At 42.1% G+C, this 18,768-nt stretch overlaps 1 protein-coding gene across 2 annotated transcripts in view; it reads left to right on the top strand.

The window, feature by feature from the left end:
* Positions 1–14,620: 14,620 nt before the first annotated feature.
* Positions 14,621–18,768, top strand: part of KITLG (KIT ligand) — a 57,308-nt gene continuing 53,160 nt past the window's right edge. For both annotated transcript variants that reach the window (XM_080394238.1, XM_080394237.1), the window contains exon 1: positions 14,621–17,878. In XM_080394238.1, the coding sequence (XP_080250364.1) occupies positions 17,864–17,878 (15 nt within the window). In that variant the 5' untranslated portion in view covers positions 14,621–17,863. The remainder of the gene's footprint in view (positions 17,879–18,768) is intronic.

Below are 18,768 nucleotides of genomic sequence, written 5' to 3'. Positions count from 1 at the left end.
TTCACTGGATACAAGAGAAAATCAAAACAAACAAAAAAAATGAAGAAAGTTAAAAAGAGTAAATTTATTCTTTCCCCATCTGGGTGTTGTATCTTTTTTTTTTTCTTTTATGGGCTATGCAATCAAAATTTTATAAAATAATTGTAACAGAAATAATGTAAGCAAAAAATTCTATTTGCTTGTCCTGCATATGTTTAATACATTTGTATAACATTAAATATAATTACTTTCTAGATGAAGATAGAAAAATGGCATTACTCATATAACTGTTCAGGAGTGAAGCACCAGAGTTATTCAGGAACCGCACAGCAGACTCTAATTATCCAGTCAATAGAAAAATTGAATTGTCTTAGAACTTATTGTCTTTTATATTCTGTGACATTAATTTCTTCACTTCCATTGAGCTCAACCAATAAACAATATTCAAAAGGTACATAAAGTCTATGCCTCTAAGCTCTGTATTCCCACTGGCAAGTTCAAGAACTGATTAAAGTTAGAGCTCCAATTATGCAATGATGGAAGAGTGTCTAAAAATGCATCTGTTTTGTGGAGTGCTTTTTGCTTCCCAGGAAATGGTTGCATGAAGCATGCATTCCCGCCAAACAACTCTATAAAATATAAGCCTCTAGGTGTTCCCACAGACATCATCTACCACAGACTATTTAGCCTGTTCTCCTTCTAGCTCTGAGCTAGTTTCATAGAAGATCTTAAGAGCCCATAAATCTCTCTTCATGAAGCTAAGGCTATATCTACATTAACATGCAACTCAGCAAAAAAAAGCAGATTAGCAGCTGAAGCTGCTGATGCCTCTGCATTCACATTACATGTTTCAGGGCTTGTCCTTCAGACTAGGTCTGACCTGATGCCTTAAACTGAACATCTCCATCATGAACATAATTCATAGCTGCTCCAAGGACTAGTCAGTGGTTTAGACCCCCACTAGGGGTTAGAGCACATCTGTAATCTCCTGGATAAATGCTTCTGGTTTAATTTCACACAGGTAGAAACTAGCACAAATGCACTAAAGGTGCTCTAGAAACCAAGTCAATGTGCACTAAGTGGGAGTGACTGAGGGTTAGTTTCAAAACTACACTACTGCACTGAATCAACACATTCAGACACATGAAGCCTACGTTCAATACAGAAGTGTCAATGGTCCTTTCATCTGACTGTACACAAAGTAAAATTTCTGTTGGTAAAAACTAGCTCAAAACTTTCAGCTGTGGAAGTAAAACCAAATTCTACCTTCATCTTCAGAGCTTCACAGCAGCGAAATTTATCTTCATATGAGAAATGGACATACTCTGTTAGCACCGCCCTGCTGGGAGAGTGGAGGCTAAACTCTGCTGAAAGGGCTGGTGTGGCGCAATGCAGTCATCTGCAGGGGAGGAGAAGGGGAGAGGTATTATGAGCAGTAATCACCTGGCCTCCCACACCTCATGTTCCTTCTCCCACTGCTGGCACTCCCCACCTTTGCACGGCCTCCCCTCCGGTACAGAGAGGACAGTGTAGAAGTGAGTGATCAAACAAGTGCCAGATCATCCCTGCAAGCAGCAGGGCTATGGCTGCCTGACACTGGAACAAGAAAAGTCACTTGGTCCTGTTTAAGGAGGACAATATCTGCAGAATCACTCCACTGTAGCAAGCCATAATACTTTTCTTCTATTAGCTCGAGCCCTAAAACCACTGGAAGGGTGTCCCCTGTTCTCCTTATTGTGTGATACAATTCTGTGCTTCTTGGACTGCAGAAGTCACCTTACAGAGAGCTGCCTATGCCAAGGAAACAAGGCGCAGTCAGAATTAATCTGGGTGTCGTGGTTTAACCCCAGCCAGCAACCGAGCCCCACACAGTCGCTTGCTCACTCCCTCCACAGTGGGATGGGGAGAGGACCGGGAGAGTAAAAGTGAGAAAACTCATGGGTTGAGATAGAAACAGTTTGATAGGTAAAGCAAAAGCCACACATGCAAGCAAAGCAAAACAAGGAATTCATTCACTGCTTCCCATAAGCAGGCAGGTGTTCAGCCATTCCCAGGGAAGCCAGGCTCCAGCACATGTAATGGTTGGGAAGACAAATGTCATAATTCTGGATGTTCCCCCCTTCTTTCTTCTTCCCCCAGCTTACATACTCAGCATTATGTCAGAATATCCCTTTGGCTAGTTTGGGTCAGCTCTCCTGGCTATGCCCCCTCCAGCCCTCTTGCTGGCAGGGCTCGAGAAACTGAAAAGTCCTTGACTGAGTGTAAACGTCACCCAGCAGCAACCAAACCCATCCGTGTGCCATCAGCACTGTTCTCACACCAAATCCAAAGCACAGCACTGCACCAGCCACTAAGAAAAAAATTAATTCTATCACAGCTGAAACGAGGACACTGGGGTACAACTGATCCTAGCCAAGCAGGATTGTCTTGGAAATCAAGAGGACAATTTAAATGCTCTACAAGATAATGAAGTGAAAGCCCCAAATCTCCAAGTCAGATAACTCATCATGTGTTAATGGCCAATAAAAATTGTCAAGACACATACACTGCCACTGTCAAGGAAGACAGGCAGGTGCTAAAGGCTAGCTGTGTGATAAAATGATTATAACTGCCAGACTTGATGGAATGAAAGATAGGAGAGGGAAAGACAGCATAGTCATAGAGCAGTTCTGTTTCTCAGGGTGAGTATCGTGATTAGATAAACTTAGAATTTATCTGTGAATCTTTTTCCAGGTCAACTGCTCTAATGCTTTTTTCACTTACAGCCTTATTTAGACAGTAATAACATAAACACCAAAATGTCTTTCTCAGTATATGACTTCCTCTATTCCCCTGTGCAGTCAGCTTAGCACTTACTGGTCTATCCTTGGCTAAAATGAAATTGGAGGAGGTCTCAGAAGAAAAAGAAAAAAGTGAGACCATTGTTACTCCAATCAAAGTGCTTAACACTGGCCTAAACTATTTTTAAAGCACTTGTTTAAATTTTAAAGCAGTAAGGGATTAAGAACAAACACAGGCATTTCTCATCTCCCTTGCATGTAAGTAAAAGGTCAAGCACAGCTTTTTTGGTTCCTGAAAAAGCTCTCTGCATTTTTGAAAGTTAGAAAACACAGGACAGATAATCAGTGAATGTAAATTAGCAGAGATCTATCACAGTCAATATAGGAGGCCAATTTACACTGGCTGAGGTTCTGGCTGCTGTTTTGTAAAATTCCAGGAGAAAAAGATTACAATGTTTTTAAAGAAATACATCCTGAAAGAGGAGATGCAGATTTCCCTGCTTGAGTCTCTGCCAGAGGGAATGAACTCCTAAGCACTATAAATCAACACAATGAAAACAGGCAGTTAAAGCCCAGTTCTTGCGATGACAGGTATACTGTTTCTTTAACTTTGGAACAGAAAGCCAGGATGTGCATGCAGGAGCTCTCTACTGGGGCACAAAGAGCACCATAGCTTGATGATGCCATTCCATTAATTCCAGTAAGCGTCTTGACAGAAGCAGCAAGTCAGCAGCTTGGAGTTCCTAAGAACTAAATCAGAAGTTTCCTAAAGCCGACTTTAGAACATGACACTAATTACACTGTTTCCATCATAGCATGTACAAAGTGTTTCTTTCAGAATATCAGAGAGGAGGCTTTCCACATTTTAAAAAAAGTTAAAATACACCTCTGAAGTGTCTTTTTGCTGATTCTTGCCATGATGGTGAAAAAAGAGCAGAGTGGTATTCCAGAGCTCTCCTTCCAGATCTGCAGCTAGCACAGATCTGAAAGCTGCTTAAGACCTGATCCAAAGGCCAGTCAAATCAGAGACATACATGATCACTAGAGCAAGCAAAATCAGTATTATCAGCCTAATCCTCAAGGAAGTAAATTTTCAATGGAAACAGCATCAAATACTTGGGCTTCATTTTAGTCCTTAAATGAATATTTCTAAAGTAATTTCAGTAGGAACTATTTAATTTAAAATTCCTCATGAATAAAGCATCTTGCAAGGCAGATTGAACAAAATTAGTAGCTCCTTATTATAAAATTCTGCGAATAAATCAGGCTTTTATTCATTTTCCCAGTGCTTCACAAGAATACATTTGCAGATCTGTGAGAAGTATTGCTGAATCTGCCTTTTCTTCTCCACTCCCATGCTGTAATCACTGCAGAGTTTAAAGAGCATATTCATGTGAGAACACTTTATTTTCTAAATACGGACAACTGGTGTGTTCAGGTGATTATTTTCTGAGTGAATTTCTGAAAAGATATGATCCTTCTTAGAAGGTCTGGTATTATAGGCTTAAGTCAAAAGAAACATGTTTTCCTTCACCTTCTCTTTCCCATTGCAGTGCATGTAAATAACAGCTAGGTTGTAGTATGTTTTTGATTTACTTCTATTCCAGAACTGACTTGTAATCACAATTCAAGGATCTAACACAATAAACACTTATGTGATTACTCTTAACATAAGCTGAATAGTAACAAAAGAGTACAAAAATATTACTCCCAATGAATAAAAGTTGAGAAGTATAGGGACAAATACCCATACCCCATTCCTGACTGTCTGAGAGGTTTCTAATTCCAAATTTAACAGCAAGCAGGGCCAAGCATTTAGCTGGCTTATACCTCAGATATAATAAGTCTTTCCTGGTAGATAAGCACTCTGAGATATGCATGAGGCTGGGTACTGGAATTTAGGCCATGTGAATATAAGCCCTGAATAGAGTTCATTAAAATGTCAGGTTTTATTATTTTACATTACATAAGATTCAAAAAACAAAGATACGAGTATCAACATACAAGCAAGACTTAAGATATATCAGTTTAATGATCTTTTGCAAAAGAGCACTCCTGTGCTCAGGATGCATTTCAAACTCCATTTGACATACAAGGCAATTAACTCCTTTTGGTGCATTTATGTTCTCATATTCTGCTCTTTGACACCCAATGTGGTAAAAATGCTGCTAGTTTAAAAATTTATAAAATTATGGAGCTTAGCTTTCCTTCCTGGGGATACCTATTCTAAGGTGACTATTTTCCTCTCCTCCTTTGTTTTCACTCTGTTCGAAACCACTAATATATCTGTGCGATAATTAACATACTTGAGCTTTTTGTTTGTAGTGAGTGATACACACTTAAAGACTGGATTAAATATTATGAATACACACAGAGAGAGGCAAACTATGTTCTGGGTGAATCATCTTTATTATCTCTGCTCCCTCAAGAAACACTAATATAAAGTGTCACTATATAAGGAACCTCCAGAATTATACAGCTTGAGTTATCTTTTTAAACTATATGCAGAGATTACAGCTGTTCTGGCATACATTTTGGACCCTATGAAATACTAAACCCAATGATATCCTGATTATATGAAAATATTTTTAGGATGCAAAAGCAAGGACTAAGAATCTGAGGAAATGCCACATTAATGTGTAGTTGTGCACTGTTTAGTCAGGGCATTTTATCTCTTTATGAACCTGCCCCAGACATTAAATGAAAGGAGAAACAGTAGACGGACATATAATTGGACATTCAGTTTAATTAATTCATCAAATACATGTAAGTGTGCTTTTAATAGACACAGTATATGTATCATTTATTAAATTCTGGAACATTTATACAATATGGTCTAACACACTTTCTGTAGAGGATTTCCTACATCTTTTGAAAAAGGGGTAGGGGGTAGGGATTTTTCTGATTTGCAAATTAAGTAACATGTCCAAGGAAAATCCCTAAAAATTCTTCAGTATAGAAGCAGAACTGAGATTGAGCTGCCAAATTCCTTTGAATGGCTAGCAGCTAAGGCCAGCTTTTATTCCACAGCAGAAAATAAGCTGCCATCACCACCAGTGTTCCAGAAAGCCAAGTCTGTCCTGTTTCCATTTCTTTTGCATCAGTAGAAGCTTGTGCTTTGCTGAGTCTAGAAAGCAGCGACATTATATCTATCTTTCTCCTTCACCTTCCACTTCCACTGTCATGGCTTGGAAAGCTTTAGGGCATTTGCAGTTCTGCATGTACATCTACAGAGCAGAACAGGTTCACTCTCAGATTGTTCACATTCAGCTAGTATTTTAGCAGATTGATAGTTTTTCTGGGGAATACAAATCCCAGAACAGAAACTGCACTTTTTTTCAGCTTCTAATTTAGACAAACTCCGAGTTTCATAACACAAAGGAAAACATGTTTTTCTAGGCTAAATTGTTGATTTGTAGCAGCCTTTGATGAGGTATTAGAACATTTAACAGATTAAAAAAAATGCAAAATGAAAATGGAACATATTAGGCAATGAGGCTGTTTCCAGCTCCCTGTATAATTATGATAAGCCTGTTTCCACTCATCCTGTAGATGTTCTGTATGTCTGGAGACAGAGCGGAGCCTCCTTCCAGTATGCAAGTTCCCCTTGTGTACGATTCCTTTTCGGTCAAGTAAGAAACCTAAAGACCTAAAGTGGTTACTGGATGCTTACGTGGGCCCAGAATTCCAGAAGTGAATGCTGCCATTTGTCTCTTCCTAATTACCATGAATTCTTCCTTTGTGCATTCAATGGAGATTGGATTAATGCAACTATTCTGTTTAAAAATCAAACCTCAGCGTCGTCACTTGCAGTGCTCTAGTAGCTAAATTTATAGTATCTTATCTTGCTGAGGAATCTTTGCTGTGTTCCAGGGCCATTTGTTAATGTCAGCACAGCCATTGAAATGGCACAAGTTCATTATATTGTTATTGTACGTAAAGCATAACAAAAAACTAAACAGAAGGTCAAATTCTGATCATGTGACTATGTATATAAATCAAGAATATTTCCACTGAGTAAAATGAAATCGTTGGAATAGCTGGCCAAAGACCTAATCTATTATTGTGGCACACAAAAATAGCAATTAAAAATAAATACACAGACATACATACAGTGACTAGAATATTAATATTATCTCTCTGTACATTTAGATTTCTCTTAAAAAGCAAATGGGAAAAGATGAAGAATACGAAGGATTTTTCCACTGGTTTACCATACATGAAAATCCAATATGGAGCCTGAACTGCTTGAAATAAGAACTTCAGTTGGCTAAAGGAATTTTTCAATAAGAGGAGTATATTTTGCTTTAACCCATTCAGTTTTGCAGCCTTTTTTCACTACTCCACTTACCTCAGGGAAACTGGCAATTGTGAAAACAGATTTCTTAAAATTGCGTGCAGTCCTTTTTAATCCCATGTTTTGGCCAAGAGTTAGTGCACATAAAATCTGTCCCATAACATTCCCCGCCCCCACCTCCGGGTTAGATGTAGGATCTGTTTCCAAGACCATTCTTAGTTCTGTTTCTAGTACCCTTCCACCCTTTCAGGGCACTGAGATAGGCAGGCCTGCCTGAGGATATCTGAACATGTCTGAAATGTCCAAAGTCTGACACGTCATATTTCCCCTAGATAAAAGGAAAGCATAGAGAGAAGGGTTTTCAAGTGCTGAGAATCTAGCTTACATCACAGCATCAGCCAAGGATCAGTCTCTCTTATTATAAATGTATGAACACATTCATACATGTTTTGACAGATCACTCCTTGTTGGAATTATTGTTTTGTAAAAAGACAAGTTTAAGATATTCCCAATTCCTTCCAACATAACATATTCCATCTGTAGCTTACCCTTCCTATGTAATGAGGTCTTTTCCCTGATTCACAGCATGGTAACACATGACTTATGAAGAACTTACAGCATCTACTTGCAACACCCTTACTGTAATGAAGAGATGTGCCACTACCTTGTGCAGGCTAGGGAAAACTCTTTTTGTCCTTATCTCCTTTGTATCACCCACTATATCCCACACAAAAATTATGTCAGGTGGTTCTATGGCTGAAAGAACAAACAGGATATTATAAAGGACATCGGTGACAATTCTTGAGAGGGAAATGTTTCTCATCATCGGAGACAGGCACTACATACCTGTCTATAGGGGCATACTTGGACATTCATTTGTTGGGAAAACCAGAGATTAAAGAATTTCATGCATTACCATTCACCAGACAGTTAGGATTACTATCCCCCTTCTGACAGGACAGCAAAATATGGCCTTGGTCTCCATCTCTTACTACTTGCTGTTCTCTCCTACAAGCACAATGCATTATCCCCTTCATACACTGACTAAACTCCATGCATGTACTTCCCCCTTCTCCTTTCGGAAGTCTGATCCAGAATATCCGTCACGTGTGGTTTGCTCTTTTCCAGGTTAAAGTGGCTATTGGCCAGTTTATATCTACACATCCTTGTGTGAATATTACTAACTTATTGTTCCTGCCTTATCTCTTTATTTCCTTGACATCCACCAAAAAGTACATCTCAGCCTTATGCCTACCAGCCCAAGCAAACCAAGACCTTTTTATCCTTTTCCACGAAATAGACTCCACCCTCCAAAATAATCCTTCTTTCCTGGTGTTAGAAATTAATAATCTTTTCTTAAACCAGGGTTAACAGAATTCCTCATCCATTATTACAGGTGAGAACTTGAGAAGGGTCTTGTGCCTTGACGCTTCTCTATTGTGCAGGGTGTATTGTGGACCAACTACCATATCTACCTTTTCCACAGGTACAAGTGTCTCTGGAATATTAAAAAGCACAGCTGATCTTGCTTTATTTCATTTGCAAAGCTTCTTTTCACTGAAGAAGCATTATTTCAAACACTAAAGAAAACCACTGTTTTCCACATTTGTGATTTCTGCCTTTTAGAACAGGATTTACTATTTCATTTTAGAAAGAAAATGAATGTGTTGAGAAAGTTAATGTATTGGAGAAGATGAAGCAGCCAGCTTGAAGCTGTCTATTTGACACTAGTGGCAGCATACAGCTATTAGAGCTCCAGGATCACACACTGCCAGGGCAACAGCAACTAACATCAGGGCCAGGAGGCAAGAAGTTGGCAAGGATACACCCCTACTTCTCCTGCACAGACAAACAAATGTACAGGAAAGGAGAGATGGCTAAGACTCACTCTAAGAAGGGAGGAGGAAGGGCTATCTAAGCACAGAAAGCAAAGCTCCTGGGGAAAGGCTGCCATTAGACACAGCAGAATCTGCTGATGGTAATTTTTAGCAGCTGGATCCCATCAGATTTAACCACATCATTTCCAGTACCAGCCTGAAGTGTGCTAGCCACATCACTACATAAGCTCAGCTCCTGTCCATCTGAACAAACACCTTATTTCAATCTCTTTTTAATAGGGTGGGCTACGATAAAAGGTAGGAAGTAGAATTTATCTAAGTCTTAAGATTTTCCTATAAAAAGGCACTAAAAATGTTAAATTATTAGCCTAGAGAAAAGACAAGCAAACGTGTTAGATATGTAACAAATAATGAAGCACCAAAAAGTACGCTAAGTACTCTTTTGTAAATTCTACAATAATTAAAGAACACAAGTTAACTAAATCATATTGAAAGGCAGTTTGTTTAAAATAAAAAAGTATTTATATTTTACAAGATGTATAGTTAGATTGTGAAATTCATAGCAATAAAATAACTGAGGAATAACTTGAGAAAATGTAAATAAGACTAGGAAAAGAGTTGTCACATAAATCTGTACTTCTAAAAACAATACTTTGAATTCATATTATTTCATAAATTAAAACAGACTGAACTAAATTTCCTTTTTATAACTACTCTTTAAAGTTAGTGAATGACAATAGATTGAATATATGAAATGAAAATCACCACTGTTTACAAAATCTTGAGAAAAAAGAACAGGAAAATACATCATCCTTTCACCGTACAGGTGGCACTTTTCTCATGTCTGGTCGAAGAGCAATGTAGTGGTTAACCCACATGAAACTGGTCTGATGAATGACTTGGGCTTATGTATGTGCCACAGCGCTCTGTTTTGGATTACTTCCAAAGCTGGGAGGCAGGGGGAAATCAAATCTTCATGTTCCTTGATTATCTATCCTGTCAGAGCTCAGGGCTTGTACATGGATTAGTACTGCCATTTTAATGAAATTGAAAATCAAAGCAAAATAGTTTAATCCTGCATTGTCTTATGCAAGTAAATGCACAGCAAAGTAAACTGAAGAGTCAGTTGGGGAATTTAAACTATCACACAAATCTATTTTCAAACATTTGTTATCATTCTAACCAGGACTCCTGTTCTGAACGGGGCCTCTCTCTACAGCTGCATTGAAAAAACCCCAGTTACACCAAGTCCTTTTCAATGGGGAAAAATAACTTTCTACCTTTCCTCTCTCTTTATCTTTAAAGTGGTATCTAAAGCAAATCCACGGTCTCCTGCAAAAGGTCTGGACTCACTGCCTGGTCTCCCCATCCTCCCCTTTTCAGCAGTTTAAAAGCTTTGGCTGAGTGTTTCTCTGCACTAATACATCGGGCTAACAAGAACAGAATTTCTCACTGCACCATGGCCTCTTGTTAGCATAATGAGATCTCACTCCCTTGGTGAATTCCAAGTGCAATGGACCTTCTAGTCAAGGAAAGAATACTTCAGCTTGAGGTAATTTCTGCATTCTACCCTTTTTTAATATTAATAGAATGCTTTGATTGAATTTCCAAACCTCCAAAGGGAGGAAATTCCAGAATTAATGTTGACTTTTACTGCGCAGGTGCTGTGGTTGGGTATTTCCTGAACACCTGTTTTATTAACACCACACACCCCCCCAGTATAATTTTCAAATCCTATTTTTAGTGTGTGCATTAAAAAAGGCAATTCAAACCACAGCTTTAGGCCTGGACCCATTTTCTTGCCCCTGGGTAAGGGCAGAGGATGGTTTACATCCACGCAGCAAAACTCTCTTCCTTCCCCAGCACAGGGGGTGACTGCCTGCTGGAAGCAGGTCCTGGCTCATACTCTTCCTCTGGCTGAGCTCAGGCCTGGAGAACACCAGTTGCCTAGACCAAAACCATGCCAAACCAAGTGCTAAAACTGAAACTCCAGAGACCATTGTATGCTAGTACTTGAGCTCTTCCTTCATCTCTTGTTTTTTTTATTAGTGTACATATTGCCAGCAGGTTAGGCAGGAGGATCAAAAAGCAAAAGGGAAAGAGCTATTTATGGTAATGGATAACTTCGGCCCAGGAACAAACCTGTATAAATTAACAATGAATATATTAAGCTTCAAATTAAAAGAAGGTTTCCAGCTATGAAGCGAGTCAAATTCAAAAATTAGATTCTCACAGAAGAGCAGGAGTAAGAAACTTAACTCAGTTTATGCTGGAAATAAAGGAAATAAACCTTCAGAAGGATTGAATGATAGTTTCTGTTGATGGCAGGGTGCTCAGCTGAGGAAGTCCTTTTACTCCTATCTATGTTTTAGTCCTTTCTACACTCCTAATGCAATCAGATGTCAAACAAAGTGAAAAATGATGACATAATATGATTCTGAAGTCACTGTACCTCTCCCTTTCTTCAGATTAAATGCACTATTAAAAAAAAAAAATCACAGTGTAAACAGTGAATATTTATATCCAATCCTACTTACACAGCATTTTGTTTTCAGATGAACCTGTTTTATCATGAAACTCCCTAGGGTTGTAATTACTGTGATTAGAATGACATAGACTGATGCAAATCGAGAGACAACAAATCTGGGAACAGAAATATTTATTTCTTATACATTTATCAACTCTAAAATACTGGAATCAAAATATGAACATAAGAAGAAGCTGTTTAAATATGGTAAAAATCATAAGCTGTTATGTTCTTTGGAAATAGAATTGTACAAGCAAGATAACATGGAGGGTTTTGAGCTTCTCTAGTTAATACATTAGTCTACAGAAACTGATCTCATGACAGGCAAAAAAAATAATTTTAGACATAATAACTGGTGGTTGCTTTGTCCCGTAATAAACATCTAGTTGTACTGTAGTTGCTCAAGATCAGCTTGAATCTGCCTACCTTCAAAGCTGCCTGGCTTGGTGACTGTAGTGTACAATTATCTGCTTTTTCTCCCAAAGTAGAAAACTGGACAAGTGAGGAAAGTAAAAAATCATATGAATGTTGGGGAAATAATGATTATTTAATACAGTAACTATAATACCTTGTAATGCTGTAGGCAGTGCATTTTACACTGTCTGTGAATGTGCTCCTTGGAAGCATGAGCTCTAGTACTTTTGAGTAGTCATGCCAGTGCCTCTGGTATTCCTGTTTAAGAAGTAATGAAAAATCTCCCTGTTACTTCATGACTGGAAGCCTGTGGATACTGAAATATCCCCTGGTATAAATGTGGGGATAGAATTTCATCCCTAGAAGTCATACCAACTACAGGATCTTGAAGAAAACAAGTAGGCTAAATGACTGCCCTTTTCTCATCCAACATGTCAGGCATCACTTCATAGTAGGTGACTGGTGGACTTCAGGAAAAGAGTATTCTTCAGAGTTAGGACTACTAATTGCATCTGCTGAACAGAGCGTTGAGCGCTGCTCTCCAACCCTCCAACCAAACCCAGTGAAGAAACCTCTGCAAACAGGGGGAAATTGTCCTCGTGGGCTGGGTATTCCATCACTTCAGAAGCAGGACCAAGTGTTGTTTGGACTCTGGTAAATTTAACCATGCTGAACACTGCTGAACATAACCACTAGCAACTACCACAGCATGGTAACATGCAAACTCAGGGCTTGGAGAACAGCCAAATTGTCCATCCCAATATATACTCTGGTCTCTTTCTAACTGTATGCCAAGACCAGAGTTGGATGACCACAATTTATCCCTACAACCTCCCTCACCATAGAAGGAAACAGAGGCATGCCATCAGAGTAATCACAGTGCACTCCAGCAGGTCTCCCTGATCTGGACAACCGAGTTGAAGATCACACATGTAAGCAATTCCTGCAAAGCAGACGTAGTGGTTTTGAGTACAATCCGAGATGAATCAGACCCCTCAGCACACATGAAAAAAAAGTGAGTTATGACCAAAAAACAATCTTTGAATCGCTTCTGTCCTCTGATCTTAGAATCTTAGTGGCTGCAAAACATTACAGAGTTTCAAGGAGCCTCACATTTCTATTAATGTCTGTTAACATCGAGAGGGTCACCAGAAGCCAAAGGGGGATTGCCAAGACAGAACTCCAGCAGCACCAGTGCTTCCCAAATTATGTTTTCCATGTACCAGTTTTTTCTAGCTGAGAATTCCCTCATGACAGTAAGATCTTCAGATGCTCATTTTAGATATCTTTAAAACTGTATTATATTGAAAGAATAGTAGAAAGAAGCTTTCATGTAAGTCAAGAAATGGACATTTACTTTTTAGCAGCTGTAACTATTTTTTACACGCTCTGATCAAGTTTCAACATCATCAGTTCAACTTCCTATTTTGGGCTTGTCTTCCTTGCCAAAAACTTTTCTTAGTAAAACAGTATCTTTTGCATGTTAATTATCCTGCTGTAAAATCCCAATGGAAATAAAATTGTCATTTTACTGCAAAGTAAACCAGCAAAGACACTAATAGAAGATATTTTAGGCTTTCAGTAAAAAAATCTGTCATTCCTTCTCTCCATCCATATTTCGGACCAGGATGGCAGTCAGATGAACAAAGCTCACTTTGCTTCCGTGAAAACAAAGGCCACACTCTAGCTTTGTCTACTTGCTTGTCTCCATAGCTCCTTCTGGGCAAATGGATTCCACACACAACATTATAACTCTAGTCTCCTTTACTGGCACTTCTTGAACAGATTTTCAGTAGTCTGAAGCCACCTTACTCTATGCTGCACTGCTTGTTTCTTTTTCCTGTATCTCGATGGCTTTTGGAGTGCACAGTTTTTAAAGGGAGCATCATAATGAGTTACTGAGCTACTTATGTTGCCATTTCAATAAATATTTGAACTTCAATTTGATTGATTTTTCTTTAATTTGGAGATATCTCTGTTCATCCAGAACATTGCATTACCCCCAGCTGATCTGCCAATCAGTCTGCCAAATGAACTGGCCAGTTAGTGATTTTCCCACATAACAACATTATCCCTAAAATCTCAGTCTGTGCTAACATATTACGGAGAATCAGTTACACAGAAACTACTTTTTGCAATTAATCCTTAGAGCCAGACTCTGTGAATGAAAAAACTGCACCTGAATCCTGTGTTCTTATGAAATAAAAGTGGCTCCACAGTAGTGTAGGTGTCCTTGTGGGCCTAAGTCTTGATTGAGTCACTCACTTACTTGCTGATTAGTAATATTGAATAACCACAAATGTTCTCCTTGTCATTTGTATAAAGCACAAAGGATGCCTGACACTTAAAAGAAACCAACAGTCACTTTAGTAACAGTTAAGCATAAGAAGGCTCAATTAGAAATTCAAAATATGTACTTTGATCCAATATTAAAGAATTAATACTCAGTTGTGGTTGTGCTCCAAGATTAGAATATATGAATTCTCAATCACAGAATAACACCTAGTACATTTTTTGGTATCGAAGACAGGGAAGGCCTTTTAAGGAGGTAAGTTATCTCAATGTACTTTCTCAATATCAAAGTAATTAGTACAATTTTCTGTAGAACTTGCAAGCATGCAAGGTTGTTTGGGTTTTTTTTTCAGAGAATTGATTCCTCTATGATCAAGTACTTTTGTAAATAAAACCTAAAGAAGCTTGAGGGCACCTTTTGAGTTTCTTGGCTCTATATATCATAATTTTAACTCTTTTATTTCTGTGTGCCTGGAGTAGGTTAAGAGTCCTTAGAAAGATCAGGGGGAGAGGAGTTAACTAAGCGAATGCCATAGACTGGGCCTCTGTGCCAGCAAAGGCCTCCGCATGCTCAGAGTCTGTAAGAAATGAGGTGGAATGAGTGTGTTATCTTTCTAATATGTACACACTAGTGCTTGCCTTCACAGCTTAGAGGCTTTCATAGGAGAAATTTTAAAATTTTCCAAGCTGGTGCACAGCACTTTTTAACACAGGAACCTCAGTGGTTGAGGCTGAATCTCATTCTGCATATTCCCAAATCCCAGCTGTTCCAGCCAGCAGCCAAGATGTCGACATTGCTGAGTGGGGCCATTCTCCTCACAGCTGGAGCTGTAGAAAGCACAGCAGATATTCCGTAAAATTCCAGAATAAACAGTAATTAACAGCCATTTTTCACCTGCAGAAGATGGTGAGACTCTTCCGTTCCCACTAGACTGGAAAGATATAATTTATGCTTCAATGGTTGCTATTTCCATATATGCAGAACAGTACCCCGTGTGAAGGACAATCCTGCTGAGTGGGTCGAACCAAATCCTGTGAACAGCTGGGATGACCAACACTATTTTCCATAGCTTCCCTGTGAAGAAACAGGTTTTCACAGAACTATGACAGGAGCCTATGTTCACCCTCAAGCATTTACAAATGCAAATGAGGTAGGCCATAAAAGACTGAATGTGGTTTGAAGTTGTGCTTTGGAAACCTATCACTCAATGCTCTAACGGTCCATGGCTAACCAGTTCTCATCTGGTAAATCAGAAGGTGGTACTATGCTAGAAATGGGCAAGACTAATAAAAACATGCTTTCTTACAGGTTATGGACACAGGTTATTAAAGAGTTTTAAACTCTGAATTTCATAGAAAAGACTTCCTAAACCATAGTGAGGTCAACGTCAGCAGCACTACACGTGCAAAATGCCAGTGTAAAGGAAGAGATGGAAAGGGCATTATTCCCCTACAGCTGGGCTAGCTTAAACACAAGGGCAGGTTCAAAAACTCAGATCAGGGATAGGCAGAAAAGGTTCACAGTGCCAGCGTGGTAAAGAAACTTAATTAGGCCCAAGAGTCTTATCCTTTCTGCACAACTATCAGTAAGGTAACTGGACACAGGGCATCCACTAAATCTTTCCTGTCACATCTAATGGTGGACTGTGACAGAGCTTAAGGCAAAGGAAGACCAGAAGTGTTTTCCATAAGGTAAGTAACTGCTATGACAGACTGCTCTTTCACACTTTCCTGGGCCTCTCCCCAGGAGACTAAACCTATCATCTGTTCTAAGGAGGAAATATGCCATAACATTTTAATTTCCTGGCCCTGTTTGCTAAATGGGTAGACTGTAGAAGCAGCTTTGGTTAATCACCGCTAGGTGATACACAAACTATCTTTTCAGTAAGTGCGGTCCTTGGATTTTTTTGTTGTTACAGACTTCCTCCCTTTCACTGCTTGTCTATTGCTCGAATCATAACCTGTTAGAGGAAAAGACTATGACTATATGCTTGTAAAACAGTCTGACAAAGCTCAGAGAGTAACACAAGAACTCCAAGGTAATTCAGCATGGTAATAATCAAGAAATGCAAAAATACTGCAAGGAATTCATCAGCTATGTCATGCTGCAAAAGAAAATTATCAACCCATTTTTCTGGACTGGATGCAGAGGCACAAAGAGATTATATGTTTATCTACACCACACTGAAACCCAAATGTAAAGTGGAGTTGGGGATCTGTTCAAAATCTTTCTGTACCTGAACAGCTCACCTTTACTTTGGTAAAAATCTAGCCTTTCAAAAAGTTACCATTAATTCTAGGTTAAAACCACACAAACTTTTCTAATGAAGTATCTTACTGTGTACTCCCAGCATATCTAATATCCCTTAGGAAATGACCGTTGACATGGACAGACTATTCTTTCTTCATTCCATGGTAACGTGCTTTTTAATTTTCATCAAAGATTGCTGTCTTGGGAAATGCTAGTTCCATAAACAGCTTTTCTTTCCATTTAATGCACACTCCAAGATTCAGTCTGTAATAACCTGACAGCTGTCTTCATTGAAGAAGACTCAAATGCTGTCACTACGGCTGGGGTGGATTTGCCAGGAGGACTCCAAGCAGTAAAAATCAAGCATCGTTTTTCCGCGCCCAAGACTAAACACGGTGTTTACACAGGATGCAAAAGGTAGTAGCGTGTTAAAAGTAAAAACCTGCAGGATCACCTTTGCAGAAGCATTAGGAGGCACTGCTCAACAACTTTTCTGTGGCTTCAGCAGGTAAAGGCAGTTTTCAAGCTCTGGCTGAAATACAATCGCCGATTATGGAAAGGCAGCGCTGCAATGGAAACGGCAATGCCGGAGCTGCCTGCCGGGCGTGCCCGCCGCCGCCGCTGCTAGGTGCTGCGCTGAAAATACCGGGCACCGGCTGGGCGCGCTGCCAGAGCGCCGAGCCCGCTGCCTTCCCCGCCGCGGGCCCAGGCGGCGCCCCGGCCCCCCACTTCTCACCGGCGTGGGTGGGGGGACACAACCCAAGGGCCTGGCTCAGCACCGGCTGCCCGACCGACCTTGGCTGCCGTGGCGGCGGGAGGCGTGTGCCGACCGGCCAGAGCTCACCGCGGAGGAGGCCGGAGACCCCCGCCCCGCCGCGCCCCGGCGGGCCGGGCTCGCCTCTCTCGATCGCGGCCGAGCCCCTGGGCACCGGGAGGGAGGAGCCCTCTGCCCCCAGCCCCCCGGGGCCGGCCCCTGGCGCCCCGCATTCCCCCCGCAGCCCAGCCCGCCGCTCCCCCCGAGGCAGGCAGCGCCCGGGGCGCCGCCGGCCCCGCGGCAGGAGCGGTTCCCTCCTGCGCTGGCGAGGGGCAGGCTCGGCTTGTTCCAGCCTCCAACTTCCCCGAAGTTAACTCGGGTTTCTCCCTCCCTGCGGGTCTGCCAGGGCTCCCGGTCCTCCAGGAGGGCGGGAGGGAGGGGAAAGGCGTGTCTTGCCTGGGCTGCCGCCGCCGCTGCTGGAGGCAGATCGGAGATATAAAAGACCTGGCCGGACGGCGGCTGCGGCTCCAGTCCGTGCGGGCGTTCACGCCGTGGGGAGAGAGGCGCAGCGGGGCGCGCAGGGCGGCGGTGGAAGAGGAGGCAGCGCGGGGCTCGCCGTGGGCAACCCCAATGCGTGGACTATCCGTTGCTGCATTATGCTGGAGCTACAGTTCCGCTGAAGGGGGTTTGCACACCGCCGGCTGGGCTGGACTGCAGCGCTGCCGTTCCTTATGAAGAAGGCACAAGTGAGTGAGGCCGGGCGGCGGGGGCGGCGGGCGTCCCGACCTACCTGCCGGTCAGGGCTGGATCGCGGCTCCCCGGCGGAGGGTCCGCTGCGGGCAGGGGGCTGCTGGAGCGGAGTGCGCGGGTCGGGGCCGCCGCCGGGCGGGGAGCGCGCGCCCGTGGGGATGCCCCAGAGGTGAGGGGCGCCGGGAATGGGAACCGCTGCCCTTGATGAGCCGTTCGGAGAAGCGGGAGATGCGGGGTGGGGGCAAAAAAACCACCGCCCGGTCTCGCCCTCGGCGACCGCAGCCCGTGGAAAAGTTGCAGCGAGCGGACGGATGGGAGGCTGAGCCGTGGGAGATCTCGGGAGGCACTTGGGAAAATCGCCACAGTAAATCAGTTGCCTGCGTTACACCGGCGAGCTGAGTGCGAAAACGTGAAACGATCGGGGGCAGCAGTGCCGCGGCTGCCGCGCTCAGTGGCTCCATTCAAGCCGCTCCGGCGTGCGGCGCCGGGCGGGTGTTGCGGATCATCCCCGGCATTCCGCCCCTCGCCCTCCCTCACCCCGCCCTGCAAAGCCGCTCGGTACCGTTGCGGGGGTCCCTGCCGTTATTGCTCCAAGTTCTGTAAAGATTGCGGTCGTTGTGCTGTGCATTTTTTTGAAAGGAGGGATGGGGACAGAAACGTAGGAAAATCGTCTTGTAACTAGAAGCAGCTCAGGGAAACTTTAAAGAGAGGAAGTTTAAGGCTTGCCTTTGCCAGGTGCCGGTGCCCCCCGTCCTGGCCGGGCGCTGAGGGGGCCGGGCTGCGCAGCGCCGAGGCCGGGCTTTGCGACAGCAGCGCCGGGAGGCGCGCAGCGCTGGCCCCGCGCGGGGGCTTTGCCTGCCCCTCCGCCCCTTGGTTAGAAGCAAGA

Source organism: Falco punctatus, assembly GCF_963210335.1.
Source record: "Falco punctatus genome assembly, chromosome: 6".
Taxonomy (NCBI): Eukaryota; Metazoa; Chordata; class Aves; order Falconiformes; family Falconidae; genus Falco; species Falco punctatus.
The sequence above is the reverse complement of the archived record's forward strand: the minus strand, read 5'-3'. Positions and strand labels throughout refer to the sequence as shown.